At 30.8% G+C, this 20,542-nt stretch overlaps 3 protein-coding genes across 3 annotated transcripts; all 3 read left to right on the forward strand.

Annotated features, from left to right (window-relative positions):
- Positions 1 to 2,884: 2,884 nt before the first annotated feature.
- On the forward strand, positions 2,885 to 8,664 carry LOC119683491 (contactin-like; the record flags this gene model as incomplete). The annotated part of the gene is given in 9 exon segments (XM_038097175.1): positions 2,885 to 3,825; positions 3,886 to 4,763; positions 4,837 to 5,641; positions 5,701 to 5,867; positions 5,930 to 6,802; positions 6,875 to 7,043; positions 7,105 to 7,238; positions 8,055 to 8,238; positions 8,304 to 8,664. Coding segments are annotated over 9 exon segments (4,182 nt in total). The 3' UTR covers positions 8,411 to 8,664.
- Positions 8,665 to 11,052: 2,388 nt separating this feature from the next.
- LOC119683492 (protein Tube-like) lies at positions 11,053 to 12,814 on the forward strand. The gene is made up of 2 exons (XM_038097176.1): positions 11,053 to 11,614; positions 11,681 to 12,814. Exons 1-2 carry the CDS (start codon positions 11,224 to 11,226, stop codon positions 12,646 to 12,648), a joined length of 1,359 nt encoding a protein of 452 aa, XP_037953104.1. The 5' UTR covers positions 11,053 to 11,223; the 3' UTR covers positions 12,649 to 12,814.
- Positions 12,815 to 13,933: 1,119 nt separating this feature from the next.
- Positions 13,934 to 16,763, forward strand: LOC119683494 (E3 ubiquitin-protein ligase TM129-like). Its single transcript, XM_038097177.1, has 3 exons — positions 13,934 to 14,498; positions 14,554 to 14,683; positions 16,072 to 16,763. The coding sequence occupies exons 1-3, from the start codon at positions 13,999 to 14,001 to the stop codon at positions 16,639 to 16,641; spliced, it is 1,200 nt and encodes a 399-aa protein (XP_037953105.1). The 5' UTR covers positions 13,934 to 13,998; the 3' UTR covers positions 16,642 to 16,763.
- Positions 16,764 to 20,542: the final 3,779 nt, after the last annotated feature.

The raw sequence follows: 20,542 nt of genomic DNA on the forward strand, positions 1-20,542 counted from the left end.
ATATATAATTAATTGTTATTCATTTAATATGAAATAAAATAAATTATAAGAAGTAAGTATTTATTATAGAAAAAATCAGTTCAAATAAACGGTGATTCAAGTTTAAGGTGTGGTTGTATGATTTAAGCTTAGCTGCGCTGCTACGCCAGCTTGAGACTTCTCTGGCAGTGCATTTAGTGTTTAGTGTAATATGCATTTAAAAACAAAAAAAATAAAATTATAAATAATATTTTAAAATAATAACAACTATTTAAATTAAAAAGTTCAAAAAGTTTTATAAAAAAAAAATAAATGTGTTTTTTAAGCTCAGCTTTAAATATATAAGCAGACCACACCTTCTGTGTTGACGGTTCAATTAATTCGTCATTACACTCCAGCGTATGTATGTGTGCGGCAAAAAAAATATATTTTTAGTTATAAATGAAAATTTATTTAAATTATTTTTATTTAAAAATATTTTAATTATAATCAATTAAGTGTATATTCAAAATTTTGTTTTTTAATAATTAAATTTCAATAACTCATATTTATATTTTTTGGTTTGTTTTTTTGTTATTTTAACCACTGTCAAAAATTGTTTGTTTACATTGGCGCTGCAATAATCTAAAAATTTGTTTGTTAATATTTCGAGTATCTCAGTTCTATTTAGAATTCACAGCTCATAAAATATTTTTATTTTATTTACAATTGAACATTTTTAACATGCATATATATATATATATATATATTAATATATACTTTATCTGCTCATCAATTGTTTTCTTTTTAAGTTTTATGTTCAAGCAAACAATTAATTGCCCATTAAAACTGAAATGTTTAACATATATAGAATTATAAGTATTTAAATAAAATTAGTAGAATATTTATATTAAAAAAAGAGTACTGAGCTGAAATGAATAGATTTAGAATTTAGAATTAATAATAAATATATTAAGCCTTGCTTGCCATCACATGATTCCAAGCTGCCTTTATACTGGGGCATAGGCTATCTATAAATTGCCTTCATCTTTGCCTTCTTACTGTCACTTCTCTGAGCTCAACAATATTGATGTATGAACTGTCAAGGTGTGTGGATTGGATGTTAATTTCGTTTAGTGTTGATCTGAGCCAAGTAATCTCATTCCTTCCTCTTCTACTGCCTTGCGGATTATACGTAAAGACTTGAAAACAAACTTCACTGGACGGCTTTCATAAGTATGACCAATCCAGCCAAACTTTCACTTGCGTTTATTTATATTGATGTCGTTTGTATTCGTTAATTAATAGAGTTCACTTATTCCTAATTAATTTTATTTAAAATTTGATTCACATATTGCTTATTATATATATGTTGCTATATATTATATATTGCTAAAATGATTTGATAATAAATAATAACCATCGGTCATCTAAAAAGTGCTTTAGAAATTTGATTGTTAATAAAAATTAGTGGTTTTATTAAATTTTTTTTGTTGATTTTCTATAGTCCTGGTTCAGATCAGTCAAGTCATACCGACGATCCTTAGTATGTAACTAGTTTTATTTGCCCATTGTATTACCGTATAAGAACTTAAAGATTCAAAACCATCTTGAACTTTTGAAAACCTTGAAATACTCCTTAGAGCAATGTCCTGAATCTGGCTAAGAATCTAAAAAAAGTTATTAAAGTAAGGTTTTAAAATCACCTTGCATCATTAGCAAAGCCTTATTAGAGGAAGGTGTTGTAGTTGGACACGATGCTCCAAAAATAAACCCCTAGCAAAGTCAATCGGCGTCGATACTGTAGCAACAATTATGTTTAAATGGGTAATTCACTTTTACAGCATGATTTTCCAAACGTCTGTGGGCTTAATCTCTGAAAACGATTTTATTAATATGGACTAAAGATACTCCCTATTACTACTTGAAAAATTTTATTAAATCTTATATTCTTACTTTCTCTTTGCAACTAGTTCAGCTCTATCTTTCTCTCTCTCTCTCTCTCTCACTCTCTCTCTCTCACTCACTCTCTCTCTCTCTCTCTCTCTATCTATCTATCTCTCTCTCTCTCTCTCCTTTTCTCTCTCTCTCTCTAAGTTGTAATTAGTGATTAATTCAGAGATGAGTCATTATAAATAGATGTAAAATACCAGTTGACAAGTATTCGATGCTTTGAGCACTACAGCAAGAATACCTGCAGATCTGACAGTGTTACGCGTAACTTTAAAGTTATACCATTTCTAGAAAACAAAAGTTTGTATGCTAAGTATGCATGGGATTGTATTGAAGTGGTGAAAGGGCAATGTGTGGGGTGATTTCCGCGAAATGATAGATATTACTACAGGTGAAGTAGAGAGCAATGTGAAAATCGGTTTCCGCCAATGGGAGAATTGTTACCAGTTAATGAATTGAAAATTTGGAAGATATGAAAATCGGTTTCCGCCAATGGGAGAATGGTAACAAAAAGTTAATGAATGGAAAATTTGGAAGATATTATAATATTTTTATTATATTTAGAATGATGAAACAAAATTTCCAATAGGCTTGATTGTATGCCTAATGTAGATATATGCAAATTTGAATGTCTTTAAAAAAACACTTTTATTAAATCTGATAGTTAAATAGCAATATATGTACTCTCTCACTACTGTAACAATAAAAAATACTATAAAAAAATGAGTCAACATCTTAAATTAATTAACATCTGCACCAAGAGACTTTGAATTCGTAGAAATGAAAGACAGTTTGCTCTACGTTCGATAGACGTAATGTCTTCTGTGCAATTCGGGTTTTGTTGCGATACAAAGAACCTGTTGTTGCCTTTAATTCCCATCAACTATTAAAGTCAATTACCAAATCAACCATTAAATTAAATAATCTTTTCTCTGCTTCTTTATTTATTTTAATATATATATTTTTTTATCAGGATCGAATTTAGAACGTGCCTTTGAACTAAACTCACTTTAATTGATTAAAAATATTGAAGTGGAAAAATTCGTAAAATGCGGCGAAAAGGAACAAATTTGCTTTGTAACTTCTCATTGCAGTTACTGTTCATCCTATACATAAAAAACAGTTTAACAGAAGCCGATGCAGTTGCACAATTACCAAATGACCAACAAACATATCAACCGACCTACAATAAGGATTATCAACCACGTTACAATCCATTGTATACGAACACACAACAAAATCCCGAGACGTCAATATATGAAAACCCACTACTGCCTTCACAACAAGATTTGCAAAATCAACAAGGTGTATTGATGCCGAATCAAAATAATTACAATAGTTATTATGATCAACCTGGTGGCAATCGTCAGCTGAACACAAATACACTAGGTGGCACCAATGCATACGATCCATTCAATCGTGCCAATACACAAGGCAATCCTAATTATGGCTATATTGATGAATTCACCAATGAGCAAAACTTTTGCCCTGAGCATTGGATATCTTTCCGACAAACTTGTTATCGTTTTATACGATCTCCGAAACGTAATTGGTTGGATGCCAAAAAGATATGCAAAGCATACAACTCGGAACTTATCAACATCGATAACGTGGATGAGCACTCCTTTATACTTAAAGAGTTAATTGTACAAAATCAGCCACAAAATCGTTTTTGGATTTCGGCACGTCAAACAGGACCCAATTCCTGGGTTAACGATGATAATTCACAATTCTTCTATCTTGAGGATTCTTTTGCGTTTGATGAAGAACAAGCTATTGAAAACGAAGATTTGCATGATAATCGCTTTTTGGTACACAATGCAAATAACTTAAATGATAATAATCGCAATTTTTACAATCAAAAGTTCAATACCGCAGCTGGTACGAGCAGCAATAATTTGAGAGGATTTTTAGGTATATATATATTTTCTGCTAAGTTTACTAAATCTTATTTAATTCTAACATCTTCTCTAGGTCAAAATTTATATGGTGAAAATGGTTATGTTAAAGATCGCGTTGTGTATGCTTATTCCCGCAAACGTGATCGTTGGATGTTTATGCCTACATATGACGGTGAATTGAATCTCTTCATTTGCGAATCAAGAACTCTCTATAATCCGGAAAATGTGTTTTTAAAAAATGATGACAAACGTCCATTTGATTATGGTCTCTATGTGATTGATATTGAAAGAATTCCGCGTGGTCCTTATTTCGTAAAGCAACCCAATGATACCGTCTATGACACATACAAAAATCGTATGATTAATGATGTTACACTGGGTTGTCTTGCTTTAGGTTACCCAACACCTACATATACTTGGTACAGGGAAATATACTCTAATGATACTTTGGAATATAAATTAATTGATCCACTTAAGAATGAACGTTATACTGTATCCGGTGGTAATCTTATTATCTATGAACCACGACAAGCACTCGACCAAGGTGCTTATCATTGTGTGGCCGAAAATAAATTTGGACGTGTGCGTTCTGAGAGCGCCAATTTGAATTTTGGTTTTATTATGGAATTCAATTTAAAACGTTCCTCTGAAACGGGTGAAATGAATTGGGGAAAATCAATATTTTGTGATCCACCGCAACATTATCCTGATGTGAAATATTATTGGTCACGTGACTTCTTTCCAAATTTCGTTGATGAGGATCAGCGCGTTTTTGTTTCAAATGATGGCGCTCTATATTTCTCCTTCATAGAAACTGTAGATAGAGCCAATTATTCATGTACAGTACAAACTTTAGTTGCGGACAATGGACGTAATGGACCATTCTTCCCCTTGCGTGTGCTGCCTAATAGCAATTATCAATCACTCATTTTTGCAAATTCGTTTCCAAAGGTAAGAATTTCTTATATAGCTATATTACTAATAATTCAATAATAATTTTTTTTTACTATTTACTAATAAATAGGTATTTCCCGAAGCTCCAGTCGCTGGTGATGAAATACGTTTAGAGTGCATGGCTTTCGGTTATCCAATTCCAGCATATAATTGGACTAGACGTGGACTACCGTTGCAACGTAATGCTTTTACCACAAATTATAATCGTGTGCTGATCATACAAAATGCTACAACGAGAGATAATGGTGAATATTCTTGTACTATAACAAATCCGAGAAGGTCCATAGAAAAATCGGTCTTTATAAATATACAAATGAAACCACAATTTACCATACCGTTACTGGATAAAATCAAGGATTATAACAGTGATGTGACTTTTATTTGTGAAGCATTTGCTATACCCGATGTTAATTATACTTGGTACAAAAATGCACTACGTCTTGATCCTGAAAATATAAATAAGGATCGTTATATAATACAGGATAATTTACTGACAGTTAAATATTTGGATCCTGATAAGGATGATGGCATGTATCAATGTGGTGCTACAAATCAATTAAAGACTGCATTCTCTTCCGCACAATTGCGTGTACTCTCAATGAAGCCATCATTTAAGAAACACCCACTGGAAGCCGAGATTTATGCCGCCTACAATGGAAACACCACAATTGTGTGTAACCCAGAAGCCGCACCACGTCCGAAATTCGTTTGGAAGAAAGATGGGCAAGTTATAGGATCTGGTGGACATAGACGCATACTACCAAGTGGGACACTTATAATATCTCCAACATCACGCGACGATGAAGGCACCTACACATGTGTAGCTTCCAATCAAGCTGGTTTTGATGAATCACGTGCACGTCTTATTGTTTTGCGTAAGATATTATAATTATACTATATATTCATATTTTTAACATATCTTCTAATTTTATAGAGGAGATACGTTTCATACAGACGCCACCATTACGTATCGTTACCAAAGAGCATGACTTGATCTACTTGCAATGTGAAGCTTCTTATGATGAACTTCTCGATATTGCGTATGTATGGAAGCGTAATGGTGAAGTATTGAAGAATAATCACGACGGCACAGAACGCATAGTGAGTACTCTTAACTTTAATTATTTTTATAAATTTAATTAAAATTGTGTTGATTCTTCTAGATTATTGATTATAATCGTATGACCGTACATAATGTGACAATGTTAGATGGCGGTGAATATGATTGTGTCGTGAAATCTGCGGTAAATGAATTGATTGCGAAAACTTCTGTTGTAATTGAAGGTGCACCTGGCGCACCGGGCGGTGTTCAGGTTATTGAAGTCGGCAAAACAAAAGCATTAATTGAGTGGGTCGATGGTGCAAATAATGGACGTGCTATACGTTATTACAATATATTGGGTCGTACTAATTGGAATCGTACATGGGTGAATGTATCGACACATTTGCAAGCACGTGAAGTGGATCGTTATACAGGACGTCAACAAGCCGAAGTAACTAATCTAACACCTTGGTCCTCTTATGAGTTCAGTGTAACAGCAGTTAATGATCTTGGCATTGGCATACCATCAACACCATCACCAATTTATAGCACCTATGATGATAAACCATATATAGCACCTAGAAATGTGGGTGGAGGTGGTGGTAAGATAGGTGATCTTACTATAAAATGGGATCCTCTATTACCGCAAGAACAACATAGTCATGGTATACATTATAAGGTGTTTTGGCGTTTGAAAGACAAACTGGAATGGGCAAGCGATGTTCGAGAACATCAGCAGAACGTTGGTGTTGCTGTTGTTAACATACCATTTCAAAACTATTATACTGAGTATGAAGTTAAGGTACAAGCAATTAATAGTGTTGGCAAAGGACCTGAAAGTGAATCCGTGATAATATATTCTGCAGAAGATATGCCACAAGTGGCACCACAAAAACCTATTGCCTATCCATACAATTCCACATGTTTCAATGTCACTTGGCAACCAATCGATTTGACACGTGAAAACATACGTGGTAAATTAATAGGACACAGAGTAAGTATACATTTTTTCATTATATATGTAATTCTTTTAATATAATAATACTTTTGCTTGACGAAAAAAAAGTTAAAATACTGGAAGACCACTCATCAAGAAGAAGATGCTGTATATTATTTATCACGTACGACAAGAAATTGGGCTACGATTGTGGGTTTGCAACCGGATACTTATTATTTCGTTAAAGTCATGGCTTATAATGCTGCTGGTGAAGGTCCTGAAAGTGAACGGTTTGAAGGTAAATTTTTCATATATTTTATATTAAGTATATTTTATAATTCCTTTGGTTTTATTATTAGAACGCACATATCGCAAGGCGCCACAAAAACCACCATCATCCGTACATGTATATGGCATTAATCCATCTACGATACGAGTTGTATGGCGTTATATATCACCAGCACCAGATGAGGAGCCAATTGCTGGCTACAAGGTAATAAAATAAATTACACAGAAACACCAATAATCGTGTAACATACTGTACTTGTTATCGTATCCTTTGAATCTGACAAGCACATGAAATGGATAACAAAACACACAGAAATGAAAAGAAATTTTGGTTTGTAGGAGTGAGTGGTTGGGTATAAGATAGGAGGATAGGTGGAAGGTTGAAGTAACCTGCTCAGCAGAATGCTTCCGGTATTGTCACTGTGTACTAGAAAGATATGCTTTCAGACTGAGTTTATCCTATATGACTAGGCGTTGTATCTCTTCCGATAAAGAGGAAATGCATCAATGTTTATCATTGCTTAGGAGAAGATTTTTCTTACCAACGTGACAATGTTGTCATCCTGCAAACTTAGGAACTTGTCCAAGTTTATAGACTTGTCAAGTTGGTTTCCTTTTACTTGAATGCGGGAGTCGTGCCTTTCAGAGTTGTTCATACGCTGAAAGTGGCTGTGTATGAACTAACCTTATCTGTGATATTAGAATTTGTCATTATTTGAGGTTAAGTGCGTTTTGAACACATGATCGCCACTCCAATCTAACCTAACTGTACATATTTAAACAAGGATTCATATCATGGGTGTATGACATTCTAAAAATAAAAAATGTTATTTATTGAATTTGAGTTTTAGTATCGTGTATTGGGCCGGATCTGTTTATAATTAATCATTAATATCACATCAGTGATTAGGAAAATAATGTCTCATTTAACATAGTAACAAGTAAAATAACGATTGCTACTTTAACTGCTCATAGTATCATTCAAAAATATTACTAATATCAATTTAATTCAATATTTCAGGTTCGCATTTGGGAGACCGACCAAAATATGATTACCGCCAATGATACCATAATACCAGTTGGAGAAAAATTAGAAATCTATATTAGCAATCTAACACCCGGAAAAAGCTACAATATGCGTGTGCTAGCTTTCAGCAATGGAGGCGATGGCCGTATGTCTAGTCCAACTCTACGTTTCCAGATGGGTAAGTCTATAACACAAATACGTAAATAAAAAAATTTATTATAAATATTATAATTATAATTATAGGTAAAACAACACGTAACCATTCCAATAGACGCTATGCATACAACATTAATACCGCTCTGATTGTCACCATAATCACCTTAATCACAACTTATATGTTTAAAAGTTAGCTAGAAACATATTAGAATGTCTTTTAACAGTTTTTAATTAACGTCGAAAATTTAAAATTATTCAAATTAAGTAAAATTTGTATACATCTATAGATATGTGTCAAAAGTATATATTTATTTATATATACCAGAAAGTACATTCCGTAGATTTATAGTTATAGTTTATATATAAGCCAAGCTTTAGTTTATCTGAACATTTATGTTGCAACGATTCCGTCTATTTTTATTGTACGAGCATTTGTTTATTGTATCGTATATTATTGTATTTTTATCGACTTTATTATTTAATTTCGAATATATCAGTTTTATATAAGTTTTATATACTTTTTATGTATTCAAATTTATTTTATATATTATTTACAACTAATCAATGTAGAATAGTAGGTTAGATTATACGGCTGTCGACCATCTATGATACACTTAGGTCATTTACTGACCCATTGTGATACCGTTTGTATTAAACCTTCCTTCCATCTTTTTCTATTTTGAAAACCATTTTAATTATTTAATGAGTTTTGCTAATTTTTCCATTGTAGTCTTGGAAAAGATTCATAGGCTGTCTGTTGATAGCATACCTAGATTATATAATTCTTGTGTAACAGTAAAGTGGCCTTAAAATTGTGAAGAACTAATCACATGCATATTGTATATGTAAAAAATGAATAATTATCGAATAATTTTTACTATAAATTTATTAAAATTTTTTATATATCAAAAAAAAAAAATTTATATAGATAATAGATTTGGTCTATAAATAGTATATAGCATATAGAGAAAAAAAATTATATTCTTATCCTTATCAGATATAAAATTTCGTCCATTCTGTCAAATTTACATCCATATACATTATATACTATTACAATATACAAAGTTTTTATATCAATTGTGTAATAGAACGTAAACAAAATAAAGTCAATGTTTTAAAATTAAATTAAAAAAAAAAATATATGCTAAATTTATTTGTAATTAAGCCATAATAAATTGGAGAAATTAAGCAAGAGATTTTAGTAGAAACGTATGTTATAATAATCTATTAAATTAGTGATGTATTCAACACTTAAACTATAACTCGTTATGGCTATCGAAAATTTCTCTCAGTAATTCTAAGCAGTAATTCATCGCATATCCATTCATATCCACTTGTAATTTTCATATAAGACTCATGGGTATCTTTTTTTTTAAAACTAAGGAAATTGTTTTTGTGTTTGAAGGTCTTTTCTTCCTCAGTCTCAAAATTAGGAAAGTCTGATGAGTATTGTACAAACAGACTTCAGGAGCGACCGAGCCTACGACTCGGCGTTTCTGTTGTAACTCATTGGAATCTGTTTGTAAAATCCCTTTGGTGGTTAGAGAATGGCACTTGTTCCTCACTGTTGACGAGTGGCTAAAATAAACATCCGTGATGTAGACCCACCCGGTCGTTTTTAGACAACTCGCTATCACTGCTGTTGTTATAAGTCAAATAAACCTAAAAAGAAACCACATATAAAGAATAAATAACTAACTTAATGGAGAAGGATGATGTAAATGGAAAGGTGTATGATAGAAGTGAAGAAAGAGATGAAAAAAGTGGTGGGGATGGAAAAGGATCGACGTATACAACGTACTGGAACGGTTCTACTGACTCTGGTATCATTTAAACGTCAATCTGTATAGCATGAGAGAATCTCTTTCGAATAACCTACTCTGGTTATTTTTCGTATACTTCATCCACACGGATTAAATAACAACATTTAAACTTCTGCAATGGAAGCGGTAGTAGGACTTATGCATTTGCATATCGTTGTCAAAAAGAATGCAGTATTAAGAACAATTCTATCTTCGTGTTGATTGATAGTAATAGTATATATATAGCATATCGTATAAATTTGAAATAACATTTAAACATGACACGAAATTCAAAGTTCTTACTCCTGTTCGCAGGAAAAAAAGAAAGTGCTATATCTTGCTTGAAACCGAGCATTATTCTTCTCTACGCTGATTGTTCGCAAACTAATTAAAGATTTTTTCAACCAACCACGAGAATTCTTTTGCAATACTTTTCCTTTTTAAGCAGAAGTTCAGTGTGTTTAACAGTGATCTCAACCAATTAAGATTTGAAGGTTATCTATTTGTATCTATATATTTATATATTTAGTCATAAACATGCAGAGTATTATTTTCATATAGATTAAAATAAAACATATAACAAATATTTCAGATTTTGGTAATTTCCTTTGCTTGAAATTTATTTTGAAGTATTGCATTTAACATTTTTCACCTTAAATCAGTTGATATATTTATAATGAGCTCATTTATATGAGCTTTATATCTTTGTATGGTAAATTATCTAATTATCTAAAATTGTCTAATTGAGAAAAGTGGAAATATGATACAAGCCTTTCTATTTTCTAATGTTTGCTTTTCACTTGATTAATCGGGTTTCACTTTTACGATCCACACGGACTGAAATTTGTACATTTAGCATACCTATGAAATGGTTTTAGGTCTAAGTCTCATCTTGTGGCTTTTTGCAAAAAAAGTACCAAGCTTTATATAAAATTTTTTCACTTCATTGAAATATTATTAAAAAAATTTTTTCAAGTGTACTAAAATATATGATAAAAAATTTCTTACTTTCCAGCACTGAAAACTCGCATTCCACACTTGAACAGCTGTTTGGATATATGTGGATAACAAGTTGCAGAAAAACCCAAAGACGCGTTGGGAGAACTTGTTGATTATTCCTTAGTTAAGATCTAGTAAAATTTAAAAAAAATGTATTAGAACACCTGAAATACTCGTCCCCGAAAAGCATTATATAAGAACGGCAAATGTATACACGTAAGACAGAGCTGCGTCATCTGCAACCAAACGATGTTTACAAACTTGGTCTTATACTGGATGACAACAATTGCTGGAAGAAATTGATGGAAGTGATCCCAAAAGAGCTGAACAATGAAGTAAGCAGTGACGACGGTATGCTTGACTGGGATCAAGCCATCTCAGCGGCTGGCTTGAAATACAATAACGACGACATATGGCTTATAGAAAGCGCTACTAAGCGACCTGGTGAATCTAGATTATTTTCACAGATTTTGTTTGACGAGTGGAGCACCTCTGGTCGTAGATTTGAAAGACCCACAATTGGAGTACTGATACAACTGCTCTTGAAAGCAGAGTTATATCGTGCTGCAGATTTTGTAGCTTTAAATTTTCTAAATGGTAAGTTGCATTGTTGTCCACTCAAACCTTTCCAAACTTTAATAATTTTTTTTTGTGTTGGTACAGAACCTCCACCTGCGCGACCAACGAACGGTCCAGCTGCTAAAATCGATATTTCGCTCCCAGATGATTTATTTAATGATATTAAAGATATTGTCAATGACAGTTCCTATTATCCTGGAACAGAAACAATCAATCACAATGCTAATTATGCGAACAGTTCAACTCATAATAATAAAGATTTCTATACCAAATATCAAAGAATCGAAAAACAAGTACCCATTGATAACAACGATGCACCCAAACCGCCACCAAGAGCATTGCGTGCCGCGCGTCTACAAACAGAGCAAGCAAATGAAGCGAGCACCGCTGAAGCTGGCAGAATTTATGAGAATAATGTTAATGAAGCGGTGCATAATTCGTTTACTGCTAGTGGCGCAATAATTTCACAAAATATACCAAAATTTTCTGCACTCATGACAAACGAAAACGAAAGTAAACAATCAGTATCAGCGGAAACTAACGCACAATCACAAAACACAGAATCCACCAACCTCAGCGAAGCACCAATTCCTATGTTAAGCGTTCTTGTGGAAAACTCAACAAAGAGCATCGATAATGCAACAAATACAATTCACTCCATGACTGACAATGAGATTTTGCCTAATATAAGTGTATTAAATTTAAATGGCGAACGAGATGATAGTGAGCTGCTACCCATTAGCGCTATACTCAATGGTAGCATTTCACCCCAATTCAGTGAGCACAGTCATCGTAGCAGCTTAAGTAACGATGATAGTATCGGTGATGATATGGAACTACCTGCAAACCTCAACGGCGACGATTCGGATAACGATGATGATGACAATTCAATACCCAACTTAAGTATCTTAGAACAACGAAGTTCCAACAATGATTCCAGCCTAACAACGGTCACTGGCACCAGTGGCGAAAACAGTTTTGAATTAAGCATGAACGACTCTAGTTCCGCTTCGAACGAGAACATTCCTTGCTTAAGCGCTCTAAAGCCATAAAAATGCACTCAATTATGTACGTAAATAACTAATTTTTATTGAAAACATAAAAAAGGTAAGAAACGTAAATGACATTCCTTTTGCATATGAGATTTATGCAGATTCGCTTATTAATATTATTATTTTTATTATTATTTGTTTTTATTATTTTACGAATGTGGTAAACCAAATTATACAAAACTTTTACAATTCGATGTTACTCATAAATGTTTACAAATAAACCTTAAAATAAAAAAAATAACCATTATTTATAATCATTATTTATCCTGTGCTTGCTCATAGATTATATTCTTCCTTCTACAACCGTTTACTATGACGTCGATTCTATGCCAATACACCACCCGTTAATTAGAAAATAAGGATGATACTTCCACCATTCTTTAATGAGAAAAGATGAGGATACAGAAAAGTACAAGGAGGATACATCGCCACTTTTTAATGAACTTACAATCCTTCACACATATGCAGTATTCTCTTCAAGACTACGGTTGCACTGCAACAAAGATCTTAATAGTGCCCCTTTTAACATTTCCAGGAAGAACGACGCCTTCCCCGTGCAGCAAGAACTCTTATAGGTCAATTAAATTAAGAATACAGCTATGTGCTAAACCAGGGGTGTCCAGATCATATAAGTGTTGGTTTTAGTGAGTTCATGTCTTACACTATAGCTTTCGACTCTTTCTGTGAATCAGAAAAAAAAATCAGTAGTCAATTTATCTTAAATACATACATTGAAATAAGCAGAAGTCAAAATAAGAAAATTAATGGCTTAAAACGCTACAAAAAGAAATGAATTTTACAATAAAATAATCGAAGTGCTAGCTAACAGCACTAAGAACGCAAAAAAGAAGAAAAAAGTGAACACATGAGTTTTAAAAGTATTGTTTCTATAAATATTTTACATTATTTATTATTATGTTTAGTCAGTGCACTTGAACACTTTTACTCTCTATTAACTACGAGGTTTCTTCATAACCCCTCTCTACGTCTTGACTCGATTATTGTTTATCACTTTATTAGACTAAGCAATAATTGGCCTTAGATCTGCATATCTCCCCAAGGAGCCTGTATTTGAACATTATATAAAGAAATATAAATTTATATATTTTTAAATGTCCAATCTTCATTATTAAAGGCGAAAAATTAATATTGCGAAAATTATCATTAACATTAAAATTAATATAAACTCCTAATAAAATTATAGCAACCCTGCAATTCCTTCACTGAACGAACAGCACAAAAGAGACAAGAATATTTTGACACGCAGAAGAATTATATATTTTTGTTTTGGTTTATTTTCTTTTTAATACTGAGGGAATTTTCCCTGAATTTTTCAAAATTTTTAATACAATGGACGAATCAGAATTGTTGTTTAATCTATTTTATATACTATTATGTATGTGTATTGTGTTTCCTCCGGAAGAATTTCAACGTTTAGGTTTTACGATCGAAGAATTTGGCGCCCGGTTACTGGGCGATGAGAAAATTAATTTTATACTTTATCATCAGCGACGCACTTGCCTAAATCTATTCGTACACAGTTGTCTTCCGGCTGCGTATTTTCTAATACATCAACTGAAGTTTTCAGTATTTGCAGTAAAGGAACCACCAGAGGCAGACCTTGACCCTGATTTTCCAATGCCACAGGAAGCAGTGGCGTTCAAAACACTTACATGGAAAATAGCTCAACGATTTAGTTTAATAGCAGTTTTAGCTGTACCAGCGATAATATTTAATTGGAAACATCAAAACTGGAAACGTCATCCGATCAGTTTAACCTTAAATAAATTTTCGAATGGCCCACATAATTATTTACCTGTTGCAACGGATATAAGTGCAGAATTTCGAAGGTAATAGAAAAAAATCAATACTTATTTTAACATATAACTATTTCATTCAATTTAGGTACGACATATATAAAAAGAAGTTAAATTCTATTTCAACTGTGATTGCAACACAAAATTGGATAATAAAAACTTCATTGTATAATGTCAACTTCGCCCATCAAAGTGATACCTCCCTGTCAGTAGCAAAGGTATAGTAAAATAATGCAATAAAGGTCATTGTTTAACATTAAGTTAAGTTTAAGATTAATAATATATACTAAATCATTACTCAGTTTTGTAATTGTAAATTATATTTAATACAAAGTAAGTTAAGTTAAGTTAGTTAATTATCTTGTTATAAAAAAAAAGGTATTCTTATTCTTGTTGTGACCCTTGGAGGTTTATATAAAAGGAAATATAAAGACAATTACATAAATAATAGATTAGAATGTGATTGGATTAAGGTAGAGTGAGAAGAAAAAAGTAAGTAGTTGTTTGAGATAAAGTAGGTATAAGATTATTTTTTGTGTCTGGATTATATTGTAAAGCAGTCAACCTCTAAACACTTTTTTGAGGTCTTGAGAAATTATATAATTTAATATAATAATAATAGGCATATACCATAAACGTTATGGGTTAACAAAATTAAAGTTTATCGATATTTATATAACTTGAATGTCTTCATATCAGTAAATAAATTTTATCTAAGTAATACATTGACTTTGCTTAATAGCGAAATGGAGCTATAGAAGTATTTGAATATAGCTATAAAAGTATTTGAATATTTGTTTATGTTATCTGCTTTATAGATCTCCAGTAGTTGCAACAACTACAATAAAATACAGTACAGACTAATTTTAAGAAATTTAGTACCATTATTATTTTTTTTAATTTGCTTATTTTACTGAGTGAAACATAAAGTGCACAGAGTTATATGCTATTAACTTTTATTCTCTTTGATACTATGGATATTATATCTAAATGTTTATCCGTGTCTTGTAATATTTTAGAGCAGTTTTATAGGTAGTAATGATGGTCCCTTTATCAAAATATGTTATGGAACATTAGCTTTAACACATTTCGTTAGTTAACACTATCATTTATAATATCCAGGGTGAAAACTATGACTTTTTTCATGTACATTAGAATATGTCTATTGGCTGTTTTCAGTGTTACTCAATTATCGAGCTTCGAGATCATGAAAACCTCTTCTATTTCTTTGTTTAAAACATGGGTTGTGTAAGGAACCTTTCGTTAAGTGGGACTTCTACCACAATGACCATTCGTTGGTATATTAGAACCAATCTATATGAACGACTATAGAACTTGAACTTGTGATTTTTAAGCATACGAAATAAAAACTATTTTATTAAGTTTTTAGAAAAATTCAGTTATAAATATCTCAAACAACTTTATTCACGATTATAGTTGTCTGCAGTTGTAAGTAGTTTTATATATGGTACAACTGACCGCAGTACCGGCCGTTGGGTTTTGTCTTGACAATAGTTTTAATAAATAAATAAATAAGCAGTTTGATATTACTATTCATATTTTAAAAAGACAGTGATTGTATTAAATTTACTTTATTTTTTTTTAGACGGAAACATATAATGTGTCACAAGACTCGAATGACACGCTGCAAATGATTAGCATTAAAGTGAAGACTAATCGTCAAGGTATACCTGACTTTAATATCCGCATTAATGCGCTGGAATTTCGTAATTTAGAAGAACGTATAACTCGACCAATATCCATACCAGCAAATATACAATTTCATAGGAATGTAGTTGATCGTTTCGTTGATGTGTTCAAGGAACATGTAGCACTTAATCCCATCTATAAAGCAGACCTTATTGCAGACAAATGTTTCGCTTGTATGGTAGCGGAGCCCAACATCAAAATACGTAAGCAATGTGAAGATGTTGATAATGAAGGCCGTCCATTAGTACCGGATAACGTCTGTTCAGATTGCTATTGTCGTCCAATGTGGTGTGTTGAGTGTCTAGCAAGATGGTTTGCCGCACGCCAAAATGAATTCGATCGTGAAGTCTGGCTTGAACAGAAATGCAGTTGTCCAATGTGTCGCGCGAAATTTTGTATATTAGATGTAAGTTATATTGAAAGAAGGAATAATAGTGCTGGAGATGGCAATAATATCGAAACATAATACAAAGTTAACGTAAAGAATTGTTGATTAAACTAAAGCCAGTGTTCACAGCAAATTATAAGTAAATATTTAACAAATGACTAAATAAACTGCGACTAAAAATAGTTTTTTCTTCAACTCAAATGCAGTTCAAAATATTTACCTTTGTCTTTAAATTTGAATAGTGTATATAAATATGTAAATTAAATAGTTAAAATCTTTTTGTAGAGATATCTATAAAATCATTTCTTATAGATAAATGATTTTATTATTTATTATAATAATTTTTTAAATTAGTCACATTTTATTTAGTCACAAAAGAATTTATATATTTTTAATTTATATAATTTAGTTATGTTCCTGGTGAATTGTAGTAATCATAGACACTAACAAAATAATGAATTCTCTGTTATCATTGTTAATGTGTGTGCAATAACTAATAACATATATGTTTGCATCACTTGTAGTATCTTCCACTATATAATTATTAATTGTGATCAATACCTACGCTTTCCAAATTTTTTATAGTCTATTATATGTGTATTTTTCAGTGAAGGTTAAGAACTTTTGTGTACCTAACAAAAAATTATATTGTAATTGTTATTTGTAGTAGATAACGAAAATTAAAATATATGTATTGGAAAAAATATGGGAAAGCGTTGGTCGTCGATCTTTTGAAAACTCAATACTTTATTTTTATAGCTTTAAAAATATATCGACTCAAACTTTTTAAATATATATTTCTCAAATATTTAATTTCTATTAACGAGTTTTGTTGTTATAATGTAGAGTAAAAGTCAATGAAAATACTTAATATTTTTCATATAATCAATGTAATTGAAATTTGTTAGCATTTAATACAATTTATAAAAATCGTAATAACTAATAACCCGTCCCCTATTCCAATATAATTTTCTAAGATCTGTAAGGACTATATTATGCAAACGATTAAATGATCATCAATCACCACGTAAGTTTTCACTTTCAATGTAAATTAAAAGCAACAATAAATGTGGTGATCGACACTCGATCAATAGATCTTTGAACCTACCCCATTGAAGTGGTCAGATTTTTCCGTCTTGATCCTAGTTGATTTCAATTTATTATCAAATCCACACCCATTCCATTAGATTTCCCACACACTCAGACAACCATTACCCAACCACAACCTACCCCTTCCATTCGTCGTGTAATTCTTTCATATTATCTGCTTTTCAGATTTATATTGGCTACAACAACAATCATTTGATTGTTTGCATAACATAGCCCTAATATAATAAAATGTATATTTAATATATATGTATTAAATATATATTAATTCTATAATAACAACATAGAAACATGATCCATACTGCACGGTTTAAACTGATCAAAAAGCCTACTGGTCAATTTATTAAGTCAATATTAAATTAATATGTTATTATTGATATATCTATATTCACTATAATTTTCGCTTAATATAATAATGTATTTAAAATTCACTGCTTTAGAGATTTTCAAGAACACACTGAGAACAAAGAAATTAACTTTGTATGTTTATCTTTTGAGAGTTAATAATGGAATAATTTTATCCCATCACTCCTAGAGATTAAAGATTCTTACAAGAAAAATAACAAACCTTCCAATATGATGTTATAACATTAAATATATATAAACTCTTTCGTTCTTTTATCTGATCCATATCTGTCTCATATTTATTAGTATCCTTAAATTTTATTCTTTTTAAAAAACCTCTCCTACTATAAATATTAGTACTTTTATAATGGTAATATAATATTAAAAACGTTATAAAATTTATAGTTATTAGAACTAATTTGTTAGATATAAACATAAAAAATTTAATAAAATATTACTTACTATTTTTACTACACACCATCAGTTATCAACCAACACCTAGCTAAGACTACCCTATTATACCCATATAATACCTATTCTTATAACTTATAAATCCAATCATCTTAAAAATTCTTTATATTACAGGAAAACTTTTAGATCTTGTCTTTTTTAATCCTTTTTATAATAGGGATATTAATAATATGTTTGCGATAATTGATATAAATGCAGGGTGAGATATATGAGATATATGTTGCATTTTGATTCTAGTTCAAGATTATATCGGATTTAGCATTTCTACATGTAGAGTATATATTTATGTTCAATTCTCATATTATGTCAAATCAATTTTCGTTTGGTTTGTTATATATAACCTGGAGTTGTTATTTAAAAAATTTAGCTTGCCCTTATATTTAACATTTCTTTGGCCTAGACTAACTAAAACTACATTATAATATGATATATACATTATAAGACTACAACCTGATCGTCAAGTATGGTAAAGTAAACCCATTTCTGTTATTGTTGTAATCCGTAAAGATTTATATTGCAGGCAATAGAAAAAAATTACAAAATGATTATATGGAGAAGTGATAAGATTAGAAGCAGGTAGGGTTAGATGAGAAAGGGTTATCCCAACAGGGACTACTAATAATCACTATTACTTTTGAACCAATGTAAAACGTGGCTTTAGGTTAACTGTTATTAAAAGTGTAGAAAAGATATTTGCATATGGAATTGGATTGACTAGTTATGATCAGTTTTATAACCCCTAGTATGAGTAGCATAAAAAAGCTCTTACCTCTAGTAGCATAAAAAGTTATACCGAGATGTTTCGCATAGAATTAAAACGTCTAGTAGTTTTATTAGGTTAGTAAAGCCTTTCTTTTTTTGGTTAGTAAAGTTCAAATAGACTGATTAACTGTTCTTTAGTTTCATTCTACAAGTTTTCGTATATTTTAGCTCTTCGTCTCTATCCTAATTAATAGTTTAGCTGCTACCTTTTCTTTGGCGGTTTTTTTTTTTGCAAGAATTAGATTTTAGTTCCAATGTAGAATATTAGATAGTGTTAAAGTTGTGTGTATATCCAACCGGAGAATATTTTTGGAACAATAATTTCGCATAATGATGTCTAATTTGATGTCTAAATTTGATAGCCAGAAAAAGAGATCCAATTTTTCAAAAAACGTACTGCTTTTATGAAATGTTACTTATTACCAGATTTTGCTAATGGATAAAAAAATTCGATATATAATATATTATCATAATATAATAATATATATATAATATGGTGGCTTTCTTCCTATTTGTCTCTATAACTCTATTGTTCTAATTGCAGTCCTAATCTTAATTACTTTCAATAACTATAACAATATCGCCTATAAAGTCGTGAATTAAAATATTAATAATATGGATCAAGTATATTTAAAAATAAATTATTGAGTCAGAAGTAAATATAATAAAAGAGTTACAAAAGGTTGCTTATAATAAGAGAGTTACAACCTGCAATTAAATTTTTATTCCCTGATCATTAAGAGATTTAAACAGAATTGTCTGTGGATCAGACTGATATGTTAATGATATATGATATATAAAATTATTATAAACAAGTCGTTAGAAAATAATTAATAAATTAAATTTGAATAGTTTAGCCAAGTTTCTTGAAAGCAGTTAAACCGTAGCTCTAACTGAAGATTCCAGAGATTACTTGGTAGCTCATGAACCTTATATATCAAACCAATCCATTGTTTTAACAGTAATGTTAAAAGAAAGAATTAACTAAAGTTATTTTCTTATTAATTGTTATTATTATAAATTATTAATATTTTTTTTTGATCCAATCAAAACTTTCATTTAGCATCTTTATAATTCGTCTTACCCATGCCACATTAACGCCTCAACAAACCCTTGTGTGAATCCCTCAACACTCTGTTATATATACTCTATAACTGATATATTAATTTTGAACAAAACAATTGCATTTATTTATGCTTATATAAATATATAATTTTATTATTTCTTATAATATAGATTTTCTTGAAACATTTATAAATTACAAATTTTATAATAAAAAAAAATTTTTTTTTAA

Source organism: Teleopsis dalmanni, chromosome 2, assembly GCF_002237135.1.
Source record: "Teleopsis dalmanni isolate 2A chromosome 2, ASM223713v2, whole genome shotgun sequence".
Taxonomy (NCBI): domain Eukaryota; kingdom Metazoa; phylum Arthropoda; class Insecta; order Diptera; family Diopsidae; genus Teleopsis; species Teleopsis dalmanni.